This window comes from Pelophylax lessonae (assembly GCF_965119305.1).
Source record: "Pelophylax lessonae genome assembly, chromosome: 4".
NCBI lineage: Eukaryota > Metazoa > Chordata > Amphibia > Anura > Ranidae > Pelophylax > Pelophylax lessonae.
The window spans coordinates 629,388,629-629,414,795 of record NC_138771.1 but is presented as its reverse complement, the minus strand read 5'-3'; the positions used below and the strand labels follow the sequence as shown (position 1 = coordinate 629,414,795).

General features: G+C 40.8%; 1 protein-coding gene across 1 annotated transcript in view; it reads left to right on the top strand.

Annotated features, from left to right (window-relative positions):
• The window catches only part of LOC309552858 (uncharacterized protein), a gene marked incomplete at its 3' end in the record, with an annotated part of 147,482 nt that overhangs the window by 83,356 nt on the left and 37,959 nt on the right, over window positions 1-26,167 (top strand). The window contains exon 4 of the mRNA XM_082253769.1: window positions 15,268-15,642. Within this exon, the coding sequence (XP_082109895.1) occupies window positions 15,268-15,642 (375 nt within the window). The remainder of the gene's footprint in view (window positions 1-15,267; window positions 15,643-26,167) is intronic.

Genomic DNA, 26,167 nt, shown 5'->3' with positions numbered 1-26,167 from the left:
CACTTCCTTGCAGGGATCTTCGCTTCTGCCCACTGCATACCTCCACCATATGTAAGGGATTAGCTCGGTGGCGGGTGTGGATGACCCCTTGGGGGGTGCGTTTTCCCAGAGAGGTAGCCGACAAGTGCTTGCAAACAAACAGTGTGGTTTATTAAATGGTGTTTTCTTCACCAGGCTGTATGCAGCAAAACATCCAAAATAAAATAAAACAGAAAATAAATCCTTGCCTCTGTGGGCGGCTACCTTCTCACAACTGGAAACCTGCCTAAGTGTCTGTCTCCAACCTACCGTCGGGCAGACTTCCTTGTCCTACAGCGGACACTCAATAGTCCTTTTATAATAGCTTCACAGGGCAACACAGTCCTTTTGTTTCTTTCACATCAACAGTTCGTCTTCTCACCTTTGAGACGTATTCACCCTTGGTTACCGTCCCGGGCACACATCACTCCGGGGGGTCTTCTCCCAGGCCCACACATCCTGTCGGGAGGCACACGCTGACTGTCCTCCTGCTCCCAGCCCACATGGCTTCAGGACACAGCTTCTGGAGGCAGCAAACAATAGGACTTTCTCTGAACAAATTATAGAGCCTTAACTCCCTCATTCTGAACAGGTGAAGGCCTTTCAACTTCCTGCTGGCTAGCTCTGTAGCCAACACCCTAAATTAATTAATGGACTTTCTAAATCAGGTGGAAATGTATCTCCTTCCTGTGACTACATTCCCAGATTTAGCTGACTTCCTGTCACAATATATATATATATATATATATATATATATATATATATATATATATATATATATATATATATATATATATATATACACAGTATCTCACAAAAGTGAGTACACCCTCACATTTTTGTAAATATTTTATTCTATCTTTTCATGTGACAACACTCAAGAAATGACACTTTGCTACAATGTAAAGTAGTGAGTGTACAGCTTGTATAACAGTGTAAATTTACCGTCCCCTCAAAATAACTCAACACACAGCCATTAATGTCTAAACCACTGGCAACAAAAGTGAGTACACCCCTAAGTGCAAATATCCAAATCGGGCCCAAAGTGTCAATATTTTGTGTGGCCACCATTATTTTCCAGCACTACCCTAATCCTCTTGGGCATGGAGTTCACCAGAGCTTCATGGTTTGCCACTGGAGTCCTTTTCCACTACTCCTTGATGGCATCATGGAGCTGGTGGATGTTAGAGACCTTGCACTCCTCTACCCTCTGTTTAAGGATACCCCACAGATGTTCAATGGGGGGTTAGGTCTGGAGAAATGCTTGGCCAGTCCATCACCTTTACCCTCAGCTTCTTGAGCAAGGCAGTGGTTGGCTTGGAGGTGTGTTTGGGGTCGTTATCATGTTGGAATACTGAAATAAATTAGTAAAGCAGGTGCGCTAAACAAAAAAGTGTCTCTAATCATAGAAATGACAAAGAGAATCATATGTACAGTGTTAAACAAGGGTTATGCCGCCTCAATGGGATACTATATCTGTTAGTGTACAACACAATACAATGACTAGTCTGATTGAACAACCGATTAAATAAATAATTAATGTGCCAAATCGTGAACAAAAAGTCCAACTGTGCAAAAGGTGCAAAGTCCAAATAAAGTCTGTGGTCCAACCAAACACAATCAGTGTAACTCCAACTCCAAGTGAAAAATTCCACAACAACTGGATGTGCTGAGTGTCCCACCACCGATTATGAACTGGCTCCCTTACCAGAGTGATGAATAAAAGGGCGTGTAAATGACCAGATCCAAGGTGAAAACTCTCATGCTAGGGAGAGGGGAAGGAGAATATCTTCCCACACCTTCCTTCTCAGGAAGGGGGAGGGTAAGCCTCTTACCAGAACAATGAGCTGTGAGGGCTTGTGATGTTACTTGGCTGAAAATAGATTTCCTCCTCTCCTCCTGGTATGAAACTGGACAGGTCACCTTTGGCAGTCTTGTTGTTGATACGGACCCTCGCTTAGAACACAAGTTTTGGCTGGCGTTTAGAATGGAGGTCCTTACTGCTGTCTTTCAAATCCAGAAGAGGCACTATCAGGGGCCTCAACCCTCACACCACAACCGAACACCGCGCCAACGTGTACAGCTTGTATAACAGTGTAAATTTGATGTCCCCTCAAAATAACTCAACCTACAGCCATTAATGTCTAAACAACTGGCAACAAAAGTGAGTACACCCCTAAGTGCAAATGTCCAAATCAGATTAACCACTTCTTCACTTTTTTGCAATTCGGCACTGTGTCACTTTAACTAACAATTGCATTGGTGACGCCCTGGAAGGTGGGGTGAAACACGTCAACGTATTTCTGGTTACGCTGCAACCAGTGGTCACTTCCTGGTATCCCTGGAACGCACGCCAGTCGGCGTTCCCGGAAGTGTTGTATGTCGGTTTCTACATGCCGTCTATCGTTATGCTGTTTACGTATGGAATCTCCTGTAAATACAACTAATTTGGGCCATTAAAATCTGTTTATATGGACTTCACTATGTGTGCTATTTGTTTCTTTTTGAGCTGCTAAAGATTCATCATAAAGCATTAAACAGTGACAGAGTGCCATCATCAAGGGGACCTTTCGTGTTTCACCAGTTTCAAGCCTATTTGACCCCCAGACTGAAACAGCTGATGAGTGGGGGCACAGTAGGGGAGTGAACAACCTGCACTGGCTGATTGCTTTGAAGCACCCCAGCACTTTTTTTTTTGAGGCACTCCAATAAGGAATTGCACAATTTATGGGCCATTTTTTTAAGCACTATTGCACTTTTGGAAAAAAAAAAGAATTTACACTTTTTTTTGTATATTTTTTTGCACATTATTATTATACAGGATTTATATAGCGCCAACAGTTTGTGCAGCGCTTAACACATGAGATATTTTACTGTATGATTGCTTATGGTTCTATTGCAAGCGCTGTTTTTTTTGTTAGTCATTTGTGTCTCAGTTTTTTTCTTGGTGAACAGCAGCTGCAATTTAAAATAATTTAAAACTTTTCACAAAAAGTAATTTTGCACTTTCAATATTTTTAGATTTTAGCACGGGTTTCAAATATTTATATTGCTATGCATTACTGCATGTTTTACACAGAAAATTTCTGTGCGTTACTGCACATTTTATGCAGTATATTTCTGTGCATTACTGCACATTTTACGCAGTATGTTACTGGGCGTCACTGCACGTTTAACGTAGTATATTTCAGTGCGTTAGTGCACATTTACCGCAATACATTGCAGTGTGTTATTGCACGTTTAACACAGTATATCTCTGTGCGTTACAGCAAAATTAATGCAGTATATTTCTATGCGTTACTGCACAATTAATGCAGTATATTTCTATGTGTTACTGCACATTTTAAGCAGTATGTTTCTGGGCGTTACTGCACGTTTAACGCAGTAAATTTCAATGCATTAGTGCACGTTTAAAGCAGTATACTTTAGTGGGTTACTGCATGTTTAACGCAGTATATTTCTGTGAATTACTGCACGTTTAACGGAGTTAATTTCAATGCATTAGTGCGCGTTTAAAGCAGTATATTTCTGTGCAATAATGCACGTTTAACCCAGTATATTTCTGTGCGTTAGTGCACATTTAACGCATTATGTTTCAGTGTGTTACATGCCATTTTATGCAGTATATTTCTGTGCATTACTGCACATTTTACGCAGTATGTTTCTGGGCATTACCACACTTTTAACGCAGTATATTTCAGTTCGTTATGTGGCGTTTAACGCAGTACATTTCAGTGCACTACTGCACATTTAACACAGTATATTTCAGTGTGTTACATGCACGTTTAACACAGTATATTTCAGTGTGCTACGTGCCGTTTAACGCAGTATACATCTGTGCATTACTGCACATTTCACGCAGAACATTTCAGTGTGTTAATGCACGTTTAACACAGTATATTTCAGTGTGCTACGTGCCGTTTAACGCAGTATATTTCAACGTGTTAGGGCACGTTTAATGCAGTACATTTCAGTGCGGTACTGCACGTTTAACGAGGTATATTTCAGTGCCATACTGCACATTTAGGGCAGTATATTTCCGTGCGTTACTTCATGTTTAACGCAGTATATTTCTGTGCATTATGTGCCATTTAAGGCAGTATATTTCAGCGCGTTAGTGTAGGTTTAACACAGTATATTTCAGTGCATTACTGAACGTTTAACGCAGTATATTTTCTGCACGTTACTGCTTGTTTAACGTAGCATATTTCTATGCGCTACGTGCCATTTAACGCAGTATATTTCAGCGTGTTACTGCACGTTAAATGCAGTATATTTTTGTGCGTTTGTGCACATTTAAAGTAGTATATTTCTGTGCATTACTGCATGTTTAACGCAGTATATTTCTGTGCATCAGTGCAGTTTTACTGCAGTATATTGTAGTGTGTCAGTTAAAGCGGAGTTCCGGCCTCAAAATCTACATAGTCGATTTTGGGCCATCCGCTTGCTATAGGTCACCTGTAATTGCAGAAAAATATACGTCATCGCTCCCAGGAATCAATGTGCCTGCACCGGCCCCGACGTCAGTTCTGGTTCAGGCGCGTCATACATTGCTAAACAGCTTCTGGGCATGCCCAGAAGCTGTGCAGGGATGGCGCTGCGGCCCCGGAAGTGACGGCGGGGCCGGCGCAGTGCATCGTGGGACCAAAGAGGACAGAAGAGGACGCAGAAGAGGATTGCGCTGGCTTCAAGCTGCCCACAGCTGAGATGGCAGCGCTGGAGAAGAAATTTTAAAAGTGAGTATTTCTTCTTGCAGGTAAGTGCGAACCGGGACAGATCAGAAGCTATCCATTGTGGAATGCACTAGCCCTGACTGTCCTGGGGGTATTTTCATTGAATTTTTTTTTTTGGTGGCCGGAACTCCGCTTTAAGTATGTCTGTGCAGTGAGTACTCAGGTTAAAGTGCACCAAACACCACTTTCCATTAATTAAAGTGCATCCACGCACACATTTCCACATCTTTATTACATTTTGTTAATAAGCACCCCCCCCCCTATTATGTCTGGGAGGCAAACAAGGAGGGGCAAATGTTCCCATGGCACAGTGAGGGGGTCAGCAGTGTATGTGTCCACAGGCAAAGGTGGATGTGGTCCATCCTCAGACTGAGCATCATTTTCTCTGTTTAGTGATGTTGCCCATGCTATCCAGCCACAGCATGTAGAGGAGGTGGTGGACTTGCTTACTAAACCATCCTCATTAGGGATGATCGAACGGTTTGGGTCCACCATCGGTTCGGCCCGAACATTGAGTGTTCGAGGTTCGGCCGAATTTAGAACTTTTTGCCCAAAAAGTTCGGAATTCGGCAACCAGAACCGACCAAAATGCAATGCTTCAGGAAATGGGCTTTAAAAGCCCGTGATTGGACCAGAACCATTAGCAAAAGCCAATTGAGGGGGCAGGAGAATGCTAGGAATGTGATTGGAGTGACTAGGGGGTCCCTAGACCAATCATTAGTGAATGCGCCCCCCAGTATATAAGATAGCCCCCGCCATATTCCTAGCATTGTTATACTGGACATGGAAGAGAGTGGAAGCAGTTCTGTTAATTTTACTTTAAAAGTGTCATTTAACATTTATTAGTGTGAGGAAAGGGATATCTAGTGTAGTTAGAGTGCTCCTTTACACTTAAGTTATCTTCAAAAATTTAGTTTCTGTAGGGAAAGTGTTAAGTGTAAGGGGACCGTAGTGTAGTGTATGGTTAACTGACAGTGACTGCTATGGAAGGGTGACAAAACCCTTCCATAGCAGGGTGACCGTTATAGAGAAATGATCATTTCTCTGAGTTGCTTTGGGACAGGAATATGGCTTCTCACCAGCAAGCATTTTTCATGCTGCAGGGGTTGCCACTGCCAGTGCTTTTTTGAGGACATGTTTGATGTCAGACATGACATCTGAACATGTGTATAGGGGGTATATATACACATATATGTCTGTATATATACCCCTAGACATATATAGGTGTGATAGTAGCAGAAATATATGCTTGCGCTAATGAAATCATTTACAGTAATATATTTCTGCTACTATCACACCTATATATGGCTAGGTGTCTATATACATATAATTGTGTGTGTATATATACCACTATACACAAGTTCAGATGTTTTGCCTGCCTCAAAAGAACCCAAAAAAATGCCAAAAAAACGCTAGCGTAAAAAAAAAAAATGCCCAGGTGTGTTTTTGCTGGCATTTTTTGGGGGGTTTTGGAGGCAGGCAAAACATCTGAACTTGTGTATAGTGGTGTATATACACACATACATATATTTATATACACACCTAGACATATATAGGTGTGATAGTAGCAGAAATATATGCTTGCGCTAATGAAATCATTTACAGTAATATATTTCTGCTACTATCACACCTATAAGAAATATATTACTGTAAATGATTTCATTAGCGCAAGCATATATTTCTGCTACTATCACACCTATATATGTCTAGGTGTGTATATAAATATATGTATGTGTATATATACACCACTATACACAAGTTCAGATGTTTTGCCTGCCTCAAAAGAACCCCAAAAAAAATGCAAAAAAAAAGCTAGCGTCAAAAAAAAAAATGCCCAGGTGTGTTTTTGCTGGCATTTTTTGGGGGTTTTTGGAGGCAGGCAAAACATCAGAACTTGTGCACAGTACCACTATACACAAGTTCAGATGTTTTTCCTGACTGCAAAGAACCCAAAAAAATGCCTGCTATTAAACCGGCAAGGTGTGAAAACCGAGGAGAGAAGCCAACCCCCTGAGCTGAAAGTGTTCTAATACAAACAATCTTTTTTTTTATGGTTCTGGACATGCTACAGAGCTGAAACTTCACATGCACACCTTTTAGACCCCTCAGATACCAAATCCAAAGTAAATCCAAATCTCTTTTTTTTTTTTTTTTTTAATTTTTCAATAATTGGCTTTTTTATCAAAAATGACAATTTTTAAGAACTTTTTTGTGTGATTTTGTGTCTGGGGGGTCTAAAAGGTGTACCTGTGAAGTTTCAGCTCTGTAGCATGTCCAGAACCAGAAAAAAAAGATCATATAGGTGTTGAAGGAGGGTCCCACATCCCTGTTCTACTGAAAAATTATCTTTTTTTTTCATGGTTCTGGACATGCTACAGAGCTGAAACTTCACATGTACACTTTTTAGACCCCCTAGATACTAAATCCAAAGTCAAAATAAAAAAAATCTCTCTTTTTTTTTTCAATAATTGGCTTTTTTATCAAAAATTACAATTTTTAAGAACTTTTTTTTGTGTGACTAATAGTTAATGGGGCATGACCCAGAACCCTAGGGACTTTTTAGGAGCATTTATTGGGTTTTAGGGCTTAAAAATTGTGTTTTTTGATTACCGAAGTTCGGGTCCCATTGATTTCAATGAGGTTCTGAAATCCGGGCCGAACTTTCGGGAAGTTCGGATGTTCTGGCCGAACCGAACTTTTCAAAAGTTCGATCATCCCTAATCCTCATCCTCCGTCACCCAAGCAGAGACTAGTGCGCAGTCCACTGCAGCTGCCAAAGGGGCTTATTCTGCCTCCTTGTCCACAGCTACTCCTGCCATATCCCCAACATCAGGCATGGAGGAGTAAGCTGAGTTATTTGAACACAGAGTCAGCCACTTGCTTCTTGACGATGCACAGCCATTACCTGATTCAGATGTTAGTTCTGAGATTGAGGAAGGTAGGAACATGATTCTACAGAGAGGGGAGAACACTGATAAACAACAAATTAGTGGTCATGTTCCCCCAGCTGGGTGTCCACGCGACCTAGGTGCCAGATAGTGCAGAGGATAAAAGTGAGGGTAAGACACAACCCCAATGAGTCAGCCATCATGGAAGAGTAGAGAACAGTCACCCTATTCCATCACATTATAGAGCTCTTACCTCCCAGGCCAGGCCCACCTCCCACTTTGTTTAGCACATGTGAAGCCGATCGTATTGTTGCAATTTGCAAACTTTTTCTCAAGCACATCAAGCTTGGCAAAAACACCAGCCCTTTGGGTACCACATGCTTGACAAGGCATTTAACCTCCCACCACTCAGCCCATTGGCAAGAGCACCTGAAAGCCACACAAAAGGGGCGCAATTATGTTCCTCCTCCTTATTTACTTCATTCTACCCCCGCTATACCTAATGAATTCTCAGCAGCCTCCACTGCCATGGGATGATGGTACAGTGCAGGGTGTCCCAGGTCCTTGCAGCACATCTGCCAGTAGGACACCATCAGCTGTAGATTATAGCCAGCAAATTTCTCTGCCCCATTTGCTGCAGAGAAAAAGTTCTTTACAATCACATGGAAGGCAATTTTGTGACATCATTGGGCAATCCAGTCAGTCGCGAGGTCCACGTTACTACTGACATGACACAGGGAGTGCTCTCCTACATACATCCAGCACGTAGCTGGAGGAGCAGCTTCCATCAGGACTATTGCTGTTACATGATGTTACCCTCTGTGGTAGAAGGTGGCTGAACAGACCAAAGACCCTTTCTCTCTTTTTATGAATGAGTGGAGTTACTCTGGTGATCGGGGCCCTCCTGTTATAAAAAGCCTGGACTCTTAAGGAATAGTCGCATCAAGTGTGTCCCTTGGCTAAGGATTTCTGGTCCTACATGCATGTGTCATCGGTATTGGGTTTCCATTGTTATCCGTGAGAGTCTTGTGCTTTGTCAGTCCATCTGGTAATACAGGGGCTACCTTTAAGGTGAGAAGACAGTGTGGCTGGGTGTCGGACGCACAGATTGGAGCACATTGTACATCTTATGTGAATGATCACATTGTTTTCACATTGGGACTTTTTGCTTCCTTATCTTTCATTATTTCTTATTTTTAGCGCTGCACTATTTACTGTTTATATTTATTGAAACCACACTACAATAGAAAGCCACTCACGTGTTAAAAGATGTTAAAAGCACAACTCCACAATGTGTAATCTGCTGATAGTGCAGTACCTTACACCTGCTGCCCGCAGGTGAAACCCGGGTGATACCACACTAACCGGCATTCATTCTCGGAGGTAATGTGGTCACGCCCCGGGTGCGTTTCGTCATTACGTCTTCTTTGGCCTGGCGTCTGGGGCGTGACCACATGGCCTCCTAGAATGAACGCCGGTTAGTGCGGTATCACCCGGGTTTCACCTGCGGGCAGCAGGTGTAAGATACTGTACTACCAGCAGATTACACATTGTGGAGTTGTGCTTTTAACATCTTTTAAAATGTGAGTGGCTTTCTATTGTAGTGTGGTTTCAATAAATGTCTTAAATGGAATTATGCTATGTGATGTGATTTATACCCCTACATATGTATGCCTGTCTAATGCTTAGAAGTGGAGAATATTTATCTCAGACCCCTGCCTAAGATTAGAGATAAAAAGCTCATGTATGGACTTTATGGAGGTTTAATTACCACCCTGGAGGAGATATAGAGTCCATTGCTACTATTGTGATGGTTGATTGTGGTCGATATTATATTGACTATTTTCTCATTACATATTTTTTGCATTGATTTGCATTTATAGTAGCTGCCGGACACTTATTTAATAGGGCTCTGTAGGCGCTGGGTGTGTAATTATAATTATTTATATTTTCATTTAATTTTTTGACCATTCTTTCTATGCCACAGAACACACAGGAGGAGGATGAGTATTCTGGCAGTTTTGAAGGCATTGAAGCAGAGGAAGACCTACGTCAAATCTTAAGAGATGGTTTTCCATCCCCAGAACCCTTGGGAGTAGTACGTGGCTGGGAGGAGGCAGTTTCAGATACTGTAATCCTCAGTGACTCCGAGGATTCTGTTTCTCATGCCTCCGCAAACTTGTGGTTTCAATGCCTCATGCTTCAATGCCTGTGAAAGGACCAGAGAATATGTGGCATCAAGGAGAAGGATCACTATTAGTTGGCAACTCTCCTTGACCATCGTTAGAAGGGGAAAGTCTCAGAACCCGTTCCGTCTCCACAGAGGTGTCTTAAGGACACCTTAAAGAGAAGTCTATCTAATGATTTTCCCGACCTTGGTAGGTAACAGTTTAGTGGAAAACATACTTTTTAGGCTTCTGTTGGTCAAGAGAGGAGCAGTGGAGAATCTAGGGGCGAAAATAGAGATGGAGAGCTTTCCAATTGACAATCCACTGGGTCATGAAAATAGACCACTGGCCAGAACTTGCCCAGTATGCAATTAAGCTGCTGGGCTGCCCTGCATCCTGTGCGCTTTCCGAATGGGCATTCAGTGCTGCAGGAGGTTTGGTTACTGATAATAGTGCAGGTCTGTCCAAAGACTATGTAGACCAGCTGACATTTATCAAAATGAATCAGTCCTTGATTATCAGCAGCTATGAAGCCCCTAATGCTGATGTCGCTGATTACGTTTTTTTGGGATGTCTAATCTCTGAAGGACTTCTAGTCTGCCTAGCGTTGTGGGTGTTGATTTCTTCTGGGAGAAATCTTTAGGTGTAGGTTTTATGGGCACAACACCCAAAGACCAATTTTTCCACACCTGTTTTACAGGTGCATATCATTTCAATTTTTGACAGCAAGACCAATTCTTGCTTTCGTCAAGAGTACCTCTATAGGGTTATGGCGTGAAGACACTACGGACACCCAAAGACCAATTTGTCCACACCTGTTTGACAAGTGCATATCATTTCAGTTTTTGACAGCAAGGCCAACTTTTGCTTTCATCAAGAGTACCTCTATAAGGTTACGTTGTGAAGACACCTTCGACATCCAAAGACCAATTTTTCTGCACCTGTTTGACAGGTGCATACCATTTAAATTTTTGACAACAAGGCCAATTCTTGCTTTCATCAAGAGTACGTCTATAGGGTTACAGTATGAAGGCACCTCCGACACTCAAAGACCAATTTTTCCACACCTGTTACTTCTATCCAAAGTCTGCAAAAGAGACACCAGAAATTTTCCAAAAAATCTCTAATCTTGTTCCCAGTGCACTACATTGTGATCTCATCATACAGATTGGCTCCCCAAGCCGTTGTTTACAAAATAAAAAAGCTTGCAGGGAAAATGTCATTTTTTTGGCTTTATAAATGCAATTATTGCTTCAGCAGTTTCTATACTAAGTACAAATGTGCCAATTTACAGGTAGACTAAGGGGATCCCCCAGACACCATATTGAAAGGAAATTTTCATTTTTATTGTTATTTCTCATTTTCATGCATTTACTTTACGCAGCAGTAAATCACGGCTCATTTGAAATTGAAGTTTTTTTACAAACTTTTTTTTTATTGATACATGTCCCCCAGGGCAGTAAACAGACCCCCATAACCATTGTATGCCCAATTATTTGAATATAAGTATTCAAAATGGACACTTCTAATTTTTCCAGTTCAGGTCCCATAGACTTTAATGGGGTTCATTATTCAGTTACAAACTTTTGCGATGTTCGAAAGTTCTGTTGCAAACCGAACAGGAGGTCATTCAGCCCATCCCTAATCATGATTGCCAATAGATTTAGATTGAGGGACATTTATCGGGTTTTTATTTTTTTTATAAAGGATTTGTCAAACATTTGGGAGACTTTATTTTTTTATTTTGGGTTATTTTTTAAACATGCTTAAAGTGATTCTAAAGGCTCAAGATTGTTATACCTTCATGCATTCTGTGCATGAAAACAAAATAGCTTCTGGATGCCGCTCTCCCCCCCCCCCCAGCCCCCCTTATACTTACCTGAGCCCCATCTTAATCCAGCGATATACATGAGAACAGCTCTGGGTCTCTCTATCCTCCATGGCTCACACAGCAGTGGGAGCCGTTGGCTCCTGCTGCTGTCAATCACAGCCAGTGAGCCAATGAGGAGAGAGCAGGGTTGGTGCTGAGCTGTGCTCTGTGTGTGAATGCACACAGAGCTTAGCTTGGGAGGCTTTCTATTTGGCCACTTGGCAGGGGGAGAAGCCAGGACCACTGGCAGGGGACCCAAAAAGAAGAGGATCAGGGCTGCTCTGTGCAAAACTACTTCACAGAGCAGGTAAGTATGACATTTATTTATTTATTTTTGTTTTTTAATTCTTAGCTTTAAAATCACTTTAAAAGCTACGCAGATTCACTATATTTGCTCTCTCACTCAGAAATTGAAGCCAATCCAAAATGGTAAAAAAACAATAGGTTTTGATTGACAGAGGCAATATACCAGCTTTTTTCCTCAGAAATTGCAGAAACAAAAGACTACAAAAAGGTTTAAAAGCTGTGGTGCCAATTTGTAAAAAATGCACATTCCTGTTGTACACTCATAAGGGACACAACATCTCTCTTTTAAACCTGGATCAAGTCGTTCAGGCCTCAGTGTTCCCTCTCTTAGGTACAGTGCTCTATGGCACTGCCTTGCGCCACCTTTGACCTTGCTCTTCATTTATATTACCTTTATGATTGAGCGGATCAGCAGAACTGTAAAACGTTGTTTTTATTAAAACATGGAATGTTCATCTATAGCACCTTGTGTTTGGATATCAAACTTTCCTCTTGCAACCCTGATGAAGGATATATTCAATCTCTGAAATGCGTAGGGTAGAGGGAGTGATATCAAATAATGTCTTCCTCACAGTTGGTGCATTCAAAAGACCTTTCATACCATGTTTCTTATATGTTTTTTATTCAGTGATATATTAATAAAGTTGATGTTTTTATAAAATGTATAAAGTTCCCTATTATGTTTTGCACTTGATACCAAATCAGTGCCCTTAAAGTTCCAAAAATATGGGAACTCCCACTTTGTTTTTACTGTCTGTCTCGGGGAGCAAGCTATTCCTACCGCTGTCATTCCGGTCAAGTTTTACAGCTTTCTGCATCTGACTGCTATTCACTGAGGATCACTGTGGAGAGCACTTTATTGGATGTCTGTGGAATTACTTATATGGACTTATTTGCACTTCTTTTATGTCACATTTATTAACACATTTTCAATTAGTTGTTTTGACTAATATTTGTATGATTGAGGGTCTCGGCCGTCTTTCTCTGCTGATTTCACTTGTTATTACAATTGTTTTGCACTGCACTGTATTTATATTATCTAGTTAAGAGTTTTTCTGGTATCTATACTCTTAGTGTGGCAGCTTCCATTTTTCCGAGCGCAGTGTTTTCCCCACTTTTTACCTCCTAAATTATGGCCTGTAGAAAAAGGCTTAAGGCCCTGTTCACACCTGAGCATTTTTCAGCTCGTAAAACACTCATCTGTGAAGTCTCAAAACGCCCAACAAGCAAAATCCCATTCATTTCAATGGCCCCTGTTCACATCTGAGCGTTTTGTCGCCTGAAGCAAAACGCCTGAAGCTCAAAAAAATACATGAGCTTCTTTTTTGGTAGATTACAAGCATTTTTTTTAGATGTCAACACCTGTAAAAAATGCCTGAAAAAAACCTGAAAAAACACCTGAAAAAAGTCCAAAAATAGCCTGAAAACAATACGCTCAGGTGTGAATGGAGCCTAATAGCTGTGGTACACATGTGTGAAATTTTTGCATCTTCAGTCACTTGAAAAGATGTCAATTTTTTATTTACAGATGTACTGTGCTTGCTCTCTGCCTCAGTACTAACCAAAGAAAGGCTTAAGACCCCGTTCACACTGGGGAGATCCGACTTGCCGGGGCGACCTCACAGGTCGCGGCGCGCAGCTCGCACCGCGACCTCGGAGCGGCCGGCACGGACTTCATAACATTGAAGTCAATGCAGGTCGCTCCAGGTCGCCCCAAAGAAGCTCCGGACCCTTTTTCTAAGTCGGAGCGACTTGTGTCGCTCCTATTAGAACGGGTCCACAGCTTCTCTATGGCAGGCGACCTACGGCGACCTTTCAGGCGACCAGGTCACCCCAGTGTGAACGGGGTCTTAAAGTGTGCTGCAAATCTGTACATTTTTGTTTGTTTGTTTTTGTTTTATTTAAACTAAAAACAAATAGACACAAAATTTTTATGTCTGGGTGCAATGTGCTTGTTCTAGTCCTCATAAATTGTGGCCTATCCAAAAAGTTCTATAAGCTGTGGTGCAACCGCTTGCCGACTGCTCACAGTATATTTACTGCGGCAGTCAGCCCCTCACAGGCAGAGCGACGTAGGTCTACGTCGCTAGCCTGTGAGGCTCTGGGGAGCAAGCGCGCGCCCGCACGGTCACGGACTCCGCCGCGCGTGTGACCGGGGGACCCGATGTCCGCCGGGCGATCGGCGGGGGAGAGGGAGATAGTCAGGCGGCTTGTGTAAACAAGCTGCCTGTCATTCTCCTTGGTGTAAAAACACTGATCACACGGTTCTACAATGTAGAACCGTTGATCAGTGTCCCTACAGCTCAACAGACAGCCAATCACAGTAAGAATCACGCCCCTAGGGACACACACAGCCCCTCCCTCTCAAATAAAGTTAACCCCTTCACTACCAGTGTATTTTTACAGTAACAGTACATATGTATAGCACTGATTACTGCAGTAATGTCACAGGTAACCCCAAAAGTGTCAAAAATGTCAGTCAAGGGTCTGATCTGTCCGCCGCAATGTCGCAGTACCGCAAAAAAATCGCAGATCGCCGCCATTATGTGTTAAAAAAAAAACAACAAAAATCTTTCCCTTTGTTAGTAAACGCGATAACTTTTGCGCAAACCAATAAAAATACGCTTTTTGTGATTTTTTTTTTTTTTTTACCAAACATAGGTAGCATAAAACAAATTGGCCGAAAATGTTAAAAAATTTTGATTTTTACATTTTTTTGGGGGGAATTTCGTATAAAAAAATGTGAAAAATATTGTTATTTTTGCAAAATTTACGCTCTTTTTTTGTTTATAGAGCATGATCAAAAAATTGCACAGGTGATCAAATACCACCAAAAGAAAGCTCTGTTTGTGGGAAAAAAAGGACGTCAAATTCGTTTAGGTACAGCGTCGCACGACCGCGCAATTGTCCGTTAAAGTCACGCAGTGCCGAATCGCAAAATACCCCCTGGTCGTTTAGCACCCAAATCCTCCGGGGCTTAAGTGGTTAAATTGTTCCATCATTCTCCCAAAAAAGATACAATTGTTTTCATCCCAGATACAATGTGCTTGCTCTCTTCCTCTTTTGACATAAGTGATTGTGTTCAGATCTACCTGAAGGGCACCCTGTTCTTTTCTGGTATACTTAGGAAAAAAGAAAAATAAATAAGTGCATAAGGATGCATAGAATCTAGAGATAAGTCCCTGCTATGTAAAACAATTTTTGCTCCTTTACATACTGTAGTATGTGGATTGGTTTATCTTTTTCTTTTTTTTAAAGAAATGATTGCAATCTTTTTCTTCCAGATCACCAACCATCCTGGGATCAGCCAACTAATGAGACCTCAGTACAAGAAGGAAAGTCAGTGATCCTTCCCTGCTCCTACACCCTTCCTAGTGGTCGGTATACAGAGAGAGATATTGTGCGGGTCAATGTATACTGGAGAGTGGGGAATGTAACCGGACCGTACGCCTTCCACCCCTACCAGGAAATGGTTCATTCTACATATAGACATCGGACATTCATAACAGGGATGACTAATCTAATGATAAATGATGTAACAAAGGCAGACACCACTTCATTTCACTGCTTTGTTGTGATCCTACGGTGTGCAGGTGAATACCAATATGAACATGAAATTATGTATGGAGGAGGAACCAGACTAATCATCAACGGTAAAGGTAATGGGCATTAAGCTCCAAATTTTTAATTTCTCTGTACGTCTGGCACTAATCAATAAGGGTAAAAAAATAATAATTTGTAATTTTTTCATTTTTAATGAACGTTATGGTCAGCTTGATTTTTTTTCTAACCATTTAAATAAAACTTTTGTTTCACCAATATAGGTCACAGCCATGACACTACTGTTGCTGAGCATTATCATTTTTCTAAACAGAGAGCACATCAAAAAGTGTTTTCTTTCAAACTCGCTCAGGCTCAGTTATTAAAGAGAAGGCTTTTTCTAGCACTTCTAGAAAATTACTTAGAACCCCCAAACATTTTTTTTTTTTTTTTTAAAGCAGAGGCCCTGGAGAATAAATTGGTTGATTCTGCAATTTTTTTTATGTCACACGGTATTTGCGCAGCAGGTTTTTAAACGCAATTTTTAGGTAAAAAGTACACTTTTTAAATTTGATTGCAAAAAAACACAGTACATAACCCAGTTTTTTTGTAAAATATAAAAGATGATGTTACGCCAAGTAAATGGATACCAAATACGTCACGATCTAAAATTGAGCATGCCCGTGCAGTGAGCAAAAAGCAACGTAAATTTTACTATCCATAGATGACGCTTGAACCACTTACCGCATACTGACGTAGGGGTACGTCGGTAAACTTTGCGGGGTTATACCGGGATGATGCCTCTAGCTAGAGGCATCATCCCGGTACCGTGGTTTAGAGCCGACGGTTAACTTTCCATCGGTACCAACCGATGCGGCTCGGGAGCCGCTCGATCGGTACCCAGGGGGGCGGGAGGGGACGTCCCACCGCCTTCCGTGGCTGTTACCGGGGCTCCCGTCCCACCGGGAGCCCCGAGCACCCAGCCGGCACGTCCGCCGGCTGGATGGAGTCCCGATCAAAGCCGGAAACGGCTTCGATCGGGTCTCCGATGATGTAACCCGGAGGCGGCGTCCATGACGTCACGTCCGGGTTACTGTGCTGCAAAAGGCGGCAAATTTGAAAAACGGCTGTATGAAAAAATGCCGTTTTCAGCGTTTTGCATACAAGGAAGTGTAGTGGAGGGGTCCAGGGTCTTTTAGACCCTCGATCCCTCCATAAAGTGTACCTGTCACTACATATTGGTGTCACAAGGGATGTTTACATTGCTTGTGACAGCAATAAAAGTGATCAGATTTATTTATTTTTTTTTAAACTTTAATAAAGTTAAAAAAATAAATAAAATAAATGGGAAAAAAAAATAAAAATTTAGCCGCCCCCGTTAGCTCGCGCACAAAAAAAAACGTATACGGAAGTCGAGCCGCAAATGAAATCGCTGTTCAAACCACACATGTGAGGTATCGCCGCGATTGCCAAAGCGTGAGCAATAATTCAAAAAAAAAGAGCTACACTCTAATTCTAAACTGGTAACCGTTAAATAAATTTAAAGCGTCGCAGATTGAGATCTCTATTGACCGTAGTTTGTCACCATCCCACGGGGGACGCAATTTTAAACCGTAACATGTTGGGTATCTATTTACTCGGCGTGACATTATCTTTCACAATATACAAAAAAAATGGGCTAACTTTACTGTTTAGTATTTTTTAAATGCAGTGAAATGTGATTTTTCAACATTTTTCCAAAAAAATGGCGCTTTAAAGACCGCTGCGCAAATACCGCGTGACAAAAAATATTGCAATGACCGACATTTTATTCTCCAGAGTCTTTGCTAAAAAAATATATATAATGTTTGGGGGTTCTAAGTAGTTTTCTAGGAAAAAATACTGGTTTTAATGCGTGAACAAAAAGTGTCCGAAATAGGGCTGGGGCTTAAGTGGTTAACTACTTGCCGACCGCCCCACGCAGATTTACTGCGGCTCTGCCACGCATAATCATGTAGATCTACATGAATATGTGCACACAGTTTTGGCGGCGTGCGCCACGCCGCCGGAGCCCAGCTGCCGCTGTGATTAGACACAGCAGGAGCCAGACCGCGGGAGGAGCGGGCTCGATCACCCCCGGCCTCCCGCAATCTTCGGTTAGAATGACAGAAGACCTGCCTGCCTATGTAAACAAAGCAGGCGGCTCTTCTGCCAGAGAGGCAGTGAAAGATCGTGTGATTCAGCTATTCACCAATCTTTCTCTGCCTCTGTCCAACCCATCCCCCCGCATAGTTAGTAAGCACAAAAGGGAACACATTTAACCCCTTGATAACCCCAGTGTTAACCCCTTCTCTGCCAGTGTCATTATTACAGTAACAGTGCATATTATTTAGCACTGATTACTGTATTGATGTCACTGGTCCTCAAAAAGTGTAAAAAATGTCAGTTACGGGTCTGATCTGTCTGACGCAATGTTGCTGTCCCGATTAAAAATTGATGATCGCCGCCATTACTAATAAAAATATAAAATAAAATAAAAAGTCCATAAATCTATCACGTAGTTTGTAAACGCTATAACTTTTGCGCAAACCATTTATTTTTTGGGGGATTTTTTTTTTTGTTACCAAAAATATGTAGCAGAATACAAATTGGCCTAAACTTATAAAAAAAAATTGGATTTTTTAATTATTTTTATTAGGAATGTTTTATAGCAGAAAGTAAAAAATATATATTTTTTTTTTTCAAAATTGTTGCTATTTTTGTTTATAGCACAAAATCTAAAAACCGCAGAGGTGGTTCAATATCACCAAAAGAAAGCGCTATTTGTGGGAAAAAAAGGACACCAATTGTATTTGGGTACGCCGTTGCATGACCACACAATTGTCGGTTAAAACAACACAGTGCCGAATAGCAAAAAATGGCCTGGTCATTAAGGGGGCAAAACCTTACAAAGCTGAAGTGGTTAAAAGCCTTTACAGGTTATCACTTTAGATTTACAGAGTAGGTCCGGTGCTAGAATTACTGCCCATGATCTGTCGATCACGGTGATACCTCACATGTGTGGGATGATTGCTGTTTGTGAGCATGTGGGACTGACGCATGTGGTCGCCTTCATGCGCAAGCATGGGGGAATGGGGTACCTACATTTTTTTTTTTTTTTTATTAATAATATATTTTTATTTTTACATTGTTGTGTTTTTTGGGTTTTTTTTTAGCACTTTTATTGCTGCCACAAGGAATCTAAACATCCTTGTACAGCAATAGACATGTGACAGGTATTCTTTATAGAAGAATCTGGTGTCTATAAGACTCCAAATCTCTCTTCTACAGTTAAAAGCATTCAAAACACCAGGATCTGCGTTTTGAATGCTTTTGAGCTTTTTAAAATGGCGGTTTACGCCCAGGCAAATCAGAAGTGCTTTCATGTCATCGCTTCTGGGTTACCATAGCGTAGAATGGTTTAAAGCCAATCCCGGCTTTCTGTGGCTGTTCGGCCAGTCAGCAGAAGCTCTGGTTGGTAGCTCGAGTCTCCCGGTGGGACTGGAGAACCCAAACAAGTCTCCAAAGGACTAATGCTGCTTGCAATAGCAACCATGCGGCTAGTTAGCCACTCTGATTGCTATTACAAGAAAGTCGACTGCTGGCTGCAAATACCGGTACTCGGATGATGAGTGCTGCTGCAGGCATCATCCCAATACAACCACTTGAAGACCAGTGATGTACCAGGTTAACTTAACTGGTCGTTAAGTGGTTATGAAGCAGTAAGGCCCCTTTCACACAGGCGGACCTTTCAGATCCGCCTGTCCGTTTTTTTGGCGGATCTGAAGGGTCCCCCCATGCATCTCTATGGGGGATCGGATGTCAGCGGAGACATGTCCGCTGACACCCGATCCGATCCGTCAAATCTGGACGGATGGAAACCCTATTTTCCATCCGTCCAGCGGATCGGATCGGATGGGATCGGGTGAGAACGGACTGACGGTCCGTTCTCACCCGATTTCCCCCATAGAGATGCATGGGGAACTGACAGCTGTGTCTCCGCACACAGCGCGGAGACACAGCTGTCCTCCTGCTGCTCAGCGGGGGATCGGCGGCTCGATCCCCCGCTGAGAAAAACGGACTCCGTCCAACGGACGGAGTGTGTGAAAGGGACCTTAAGGGGGAAGGGCTCAGTACTTTACTTCTGTTCTGTGTATACATCTCATCTTAAAGTGTATTTCGACTTCTGAAGCCAAATTGGGATAACACCTATTTTATATTTGTTCCCATTAACAAAGCATAACTTTAAAAAAAAAAAATGCTGGTTACCTTTTTAAGTGCTTTTTATTGTTTAAAAATCCTTCCATTATCTCCCTGCTTTGTAATGTTCACGAGGAGGCCATGTAAGTAATGTTACCCTGTCTGTATAGTGTTTTCTGTTCATTATCACCTGTAAACTAGATTTAAACACTGGGGGATGATATGTGCGCTGTCACTTGGGTATTCAAATAGGAGGAATTCCTAGAATGTATTGCAGCTGATGATGATAATGAGATTAGGATAAAATCCAATCCCACCTGCAGCCAGCCCTGGTAAATTCACTAAATACCAATCAATATCAAATCGCAAAAGTGAGTCGGCGCTGGTGGGAAACAATCTCAGAAGGGGCTCAAAAGTGAGTTCCCTATTCGCATACGTGTAGTACAATCTTCTTCTGATAAAATATGGTGGGAATTATCATTTACACAATTCTGTAAAAATTGTGAGAATATATAAAAACTGCTAAAATTACCAAGTAAATCCGACTGTGAAAAAGTCTAGTAAATTCTGAATCATAAAGGCTTAGTATCCGGATCCTAAAACACCCGATGCCTCCCGACGAGTAGTCGGGAGGCATCGAGTGACGTCGACTTCCGGTTTTACGGCCGTGGCCGGAAGTACCCAGAGGAACCAACACCGCAAGAGTGCGGCTAGCTGGATCGTTGTGCCCGTTTTATCTGTATTAAATGTGAGTGTTCCTGTTTCCCCTGATTTTACCAATAAAAGTGAGTCCTTATATACTTCACTATTTGGGCATTTTTGCTTCTTTTTCCGGATTATACTGGTACCGCACAAGTAAAAGAGGGATTGACAATTATCGAATGAAAAGTGGAGGTTGGAGCCACCAGAGAAGCCCAGTATCCAAACGCTAGATACCAGCATAAAGCGCCTTAAAAGGTGCAGTGAGGTGAGCGGCCACTGCTTCTATACCTACACGGCTCAATTCGGATCACATTACTGGATGTTCACAAGTTTCCTCAGAAATCCACCAATTGTCACTTTATTATATGTGCACGAATGAACTTTCTATTTTCTTCACTGCACCAACTTTAATTGCACCAGCTGTTTTATCACACATGGACTTCTAATTGCACTATATCTATCTACTTGATTTATTTATGTCCATACATTGATGTCCATATATTTATTGATCACTACACTAGGTTGTTTTATTTCACTTGAAGTATTTTTGCAATTCACCTGTATTTTTTATCATTTTCTATGCAATATGGATTTTATGATTTGAATGCACTGATGGATATTTATTAATATTATATTTAATTATTTATTTATTCACCCAGAATTGAATGGTTATCACATTAGTATATATTGGAGTTATTATCTGATTGTGATATCAGATCATCTGAAACCACTTTATAGTGACCACCTATTACTGCAATTACTATCGCTTGATACTGTGATTTGGCGTTGTATGCCTGAGAGTAGAAGCTGGATATATATTTTAGGATTTGGATATGTACATGGTCTAGGATTTAGACATATATTTAAGCAGCTCCTTGTATATGTTGTATGATTCGGATACATACTTGTCACGATTCGGATTTTATTATTTATTTAAGACAGATACACCATTGGTTTTAGGATTTGGATACATGCCTTTTTATAACTTTTATCAGAAATATTTCTGTTGGTAAGATACGTATGTATATGTTGTATGATTCGGATACATACTTGTCACGATTCGGATTGTAAGAATATTTAATAATAAATATCTTGCGCTCGTACTTCAGTATGTCAGAATATTTATACTGCTCTGAATATAGCAGTGTATTTATTTATGGTTAATAAGCAAAGATCTGTGAAAAAGGAGAGTCTTCACCTATTGCCATAAATAAATACACTGCTATATTCAGAGCAGTATAAATATTCTGACATACTGAAGTACGAGCGCAAGATATTTATTATTAAATATTCTTACATATAATGGAGGCACTGCTGAGATAATTATTGATTTCTTACATATGCCAATCATAAATATTGATCAGGTGACATAAATCAATAACTTAAAAAAAAAAAAAAAAAAAAATTTTTTTTTTGGAATTTTTTTTTTAATTGTGAATGTGATAGAAATGCATTAAAAATGTCAACAGCAGGTAATGTTCATGCTGCCAACTCTGGCAAGGTGTCAGTCCCTAGTGGTAATGCCACAACCCTAGTAGATTTGGCACAGATCATAAATGTGTGGAAGCACCTCTCTGAGTCTGAAATGGTGGAATATGTAAATGCTGGTTAGAGTCATATATCAAAATCCTCAAAAGTCGGGCCAATAAAGGGCATCTGACATGGGTAGAGGACAACCTGTATGTATGAACTCACCAATAGCTTATCTAAAACCAAAAGACGTCAGGAAGTGTGATCACATACTTTTTGGTCATGGCCAATCTTACTGTATTTCTGTGAGGAACTGCACCAGAAGGCTCAGCAAAAAGGAGTTTAGTAAAGTTTCAATCTCCACTCCAAATAAATGAGAGAATGAGATTAGGAACCTCCTTGAGCAGGTGAAAGTAACCTCTATTGGGACACATACGTTAAGAGAATGTAGCGTGAAACTGCAAAATAAAGTAGAATTGTGGCAGAAGTTTTATCAAGTAAACTGTAATGAAAGTAATCATGTGAAAGAGAAATGTTAATGATTAATGCAATAATTAGGAAGTTTTAAGCAAGGAAAATGTTTTTCTAGCAAAAGTTGCCGAGTAATAAGCAGTGGAAAATTTTGAAAAAAAAATAAATAAATAAAATAAAAATGTAACAGTTCAATTCATGACAGGAACTCATAAGTAAATACGTAGCAGAGTTCCATAAGGTCATGGTGTCCATACAACAGGGCAATGCTTTATTAGTCCTGCATTTTAAATATGAAGTAATTATTCATAGACCCAGATATGACTCCCAGTCTGTTGGTTATGACCCAGACAAGGGGGGGAGTCAGGCAAAGAGTCCATATCCTACCCCAGCCATATTCCTAATATAGGAGGGCAGAAATTGGGCAGCCATGCATAAATAGGTATGAGTCATATCAGGTCAATGCAAAAAGACTAGCACCCCTAAAAAGACACCATGCACCTCCAGAATTTAAAAACAAAGTTTTAAAAAGAGTACTGTCCTGATTTTGTCATGAAAAAGGTCCTTAGACATTATTGATCATCTTGAGGCCTATGAAAACAACTGTCTGTGTTGTGCCTGCAGGATGTCATTTAAAAGTCAGCCCATACAAAAACTTCACTGCTGCTAGAGCTGTTATCTACAATTTAAAATGTACATAGCACCAAAGCCCCATTGAATTTTTTTTTACTGTACTCAAAAGTGCCTAACACCCTTCAATGAAAGAGCCTGAGTACAACCATCAGGAATTTAAATACCTGTGCTTTGATGCATTGCCCATGTACATAATAATAAGTTTGGCAAAGGAGCAAGATATGCCACCTAGGCCCCAAGGGGAACACCGGATACCTTAAGGAGGATCCCGGACATCCCATTAACAAGGGGGGGGGGACAACCGCAATTAAATAGGGATTTGCCCCATCCTAGGATTCCCCAAAATCCTTGGGAAAATCAAGAGCCATTAAGGCCCAGACCTCACGCCAGAACCGAGTAACTGGTTCTGATGGGGATCTGTCCCATATGTCTGAACCCGAGAGATATAGGCACCGCAGGAGGCGGAGCCAATAATTTAACTCTGTAAAGGTTTTCAGCTGAATAGAAGCCAAGTTGGAACAGCTGATCAATTGGTTCACTCTGGGCACTGCAGCCCAGAACTAAAATAAAATCCATCTCTAGGAACAAATCCTGTAGCCAGCCAAAGGCCATAAAATCCTTAAATGCCCAAGTGGCAGGAATCAAAGCGATACACTGAATAGAAGTATAGGATGCAGAGGTTCTAACACCCTTTTATCCCAGGTCACAGCATTGAGGATCCTGAAATCCCTGTCAGGGGGGATCTTGGTTGTGAGATACTAACTACCCTCCTATTTTTCAGTGGTCACTTCATCCCTCTGACTCAAACAGGTCGCTTAAAGCGGGCACATTTTGAAAAATCGCCAATGACGGTGATACCAAGGAGGATCAAACCCTAATGACGTAATGCAGTCAAGAGGTTAAAGGTTGTATACGGTAACCAAGAAGGAATCCTCAATGCCAGGTAGTTTGTTGCCTACAATAAATTGCATTGATGCCCCAAAGGGGGAGATATTATATTTTTTCCCTAAGTAGTAGGTAAACTTTAAACAAAGATATTGTATTATTGTATTATTGTATCATTGTACAATGTGTAGTATCCATGGCGATAAATACAGTCCCATGTTAATAAGCCCCAGAAGTCAGTCGCCCTAGGAAAGGTCGCATATATAGTCTCACCTTCCCTGGTGTCATATAAAAGGACTGATCACACGGTGGATTAAAGGAGAACTCTGAGGAAGCTTAGGGTACCTACATCGCATTGAAGTGTCAATTGATAAGAATGTATATTCATACTATATGTTTCATCCAATAGGAAGAGATTAACCTTCCATGCCAGGTCGTTGAATGGTACAGACGATGATGTTTGCCAAAGACACAGCGATCGGATGGGTCATCTCTCCCTAGAGCACAGCTCAGGACGGAACCCCTCATTGAATCGGATCCCTCTACAGGAATCAAGCTGCGAGACGCCCCAGATTCTTGTTGACGGAGAGGAAGATTTGGTTCAACAGATCTTTGTGCATTTGATCCGAGGAAATCCATTGAGAGAAATCACACTATCTCCTGTTTTCAGTTGAAGGAGATGTGAGAATGATGCATTGCTTATGTGAGCAAACCTCAGTCTAGGTGTATGACACTCTAGACCATGCTGAAACCATTCATTATCCAACCAACATCCAAGGTTGAATGTCCAAACCGATTTCTCAGATTCCTGATTGCCAACATTGTTTTACTGCGCTTTAAATGGTAGTTGCCAATGCCATTGCAGCAGTTAATTTCTGTCTCCATCAAGACTTTACAAGCTGATGATGCAGATTTCAAGGAACATTTGTGTTTCTTTACCAGGAGATCAGAATTCAAACAGACTAATAAGGAACAGTTGGTGACATAGCTAACATTGCAAAGTCGCTACGAACTGACATTTTGAACTGATTGTTTTTTTTTCTCTTCTCATTTTTTTTTTATTTTACCGATTTACTTAAAAGTTATGAACAATTCCCAATATGAACTATTCTCTTACAAAAAGAGAACAAGACATTTTTTTTTTCCACTACTCCTTAAAAAGCTTTCTTTCCAGATAGGCCTAAGTTGCTCACTTGTCTACTGGGAAGAAAGGGGGGGGATATGTCGGGCCTGTTGGGGGGTTATTAAAATAATAATAGGTAAAAAGAAAAATGATTTTAAAAGCCATGTATATTTCATATTATGCATATAAGAGATTCTGAACAGGATGGCGTCCATCTTGTTTTTAAGGTGAAACAAAGTTCATATATATACTTGTTAAACAAAATGTCTCGTACAAGCTTACAAGAGAGCATAGAATTTCAACAATAGGGTCCTATACTTTCAGCAGACATTTCTATTTTCTTTTGTCATAAATAAGCTTATACATTGACACCTCTATCAGATAACAGAAGTTAAGGGGATGGTAGTGTCAGTCTGTCTATAAGTATTTAACAATAGACAATGGCTCAGTGTTTTTCAGCATACATTTAAAGATGAACCATATAAGTTTTTTTAAAGGTACATCATTATATGTGAGACGATATTAGCCATAATTATGTTATTATATTATGTAAGGCATATACATATATATTTAGGAATATTGTATCACGTTTTAGGTTTATATTCTCATAGTAGTATCTTGCTTAGACTTAAAACTAAAGTGAAATGAATTACTTCATGTTAATGCATGTGGTAGGAGTGTTTATATAAGAATTGCTTTTGGCTAGTTTAGTGCTCAAGGTGTCGTAAATATTCCCAAACCTAGACTATGTCTGACAGCCCTATGTCACAATCCAAATAAGTAATGGCTATTCACTAGCCAGAGGTCAGAGAGGTCATCAGATAAGGACATGGTGGTAAAAGTGTTAAATACAAAATCTAATGAACGGTACGACACTGCCCTCTGGAGACAAAATACCAGGTGCAGTCTTGAGATAATTTCAGATTTCCATATAAAAATATGATATTGTGTTAAATAATATAATTATTGGAATGGCATTACTTGCCCAGGTGAATTATGGAGATACAGGTGGACATTTATGTATGTACTGGGAGTCTAGACAAAGTTTTATGTTGTGTTATATGATTAATCTCACATATAGAGAAATCATTTAACTTTATTATCCAGTATGGGGTTAATTATCAAAAGGGGTGTGTCTATGA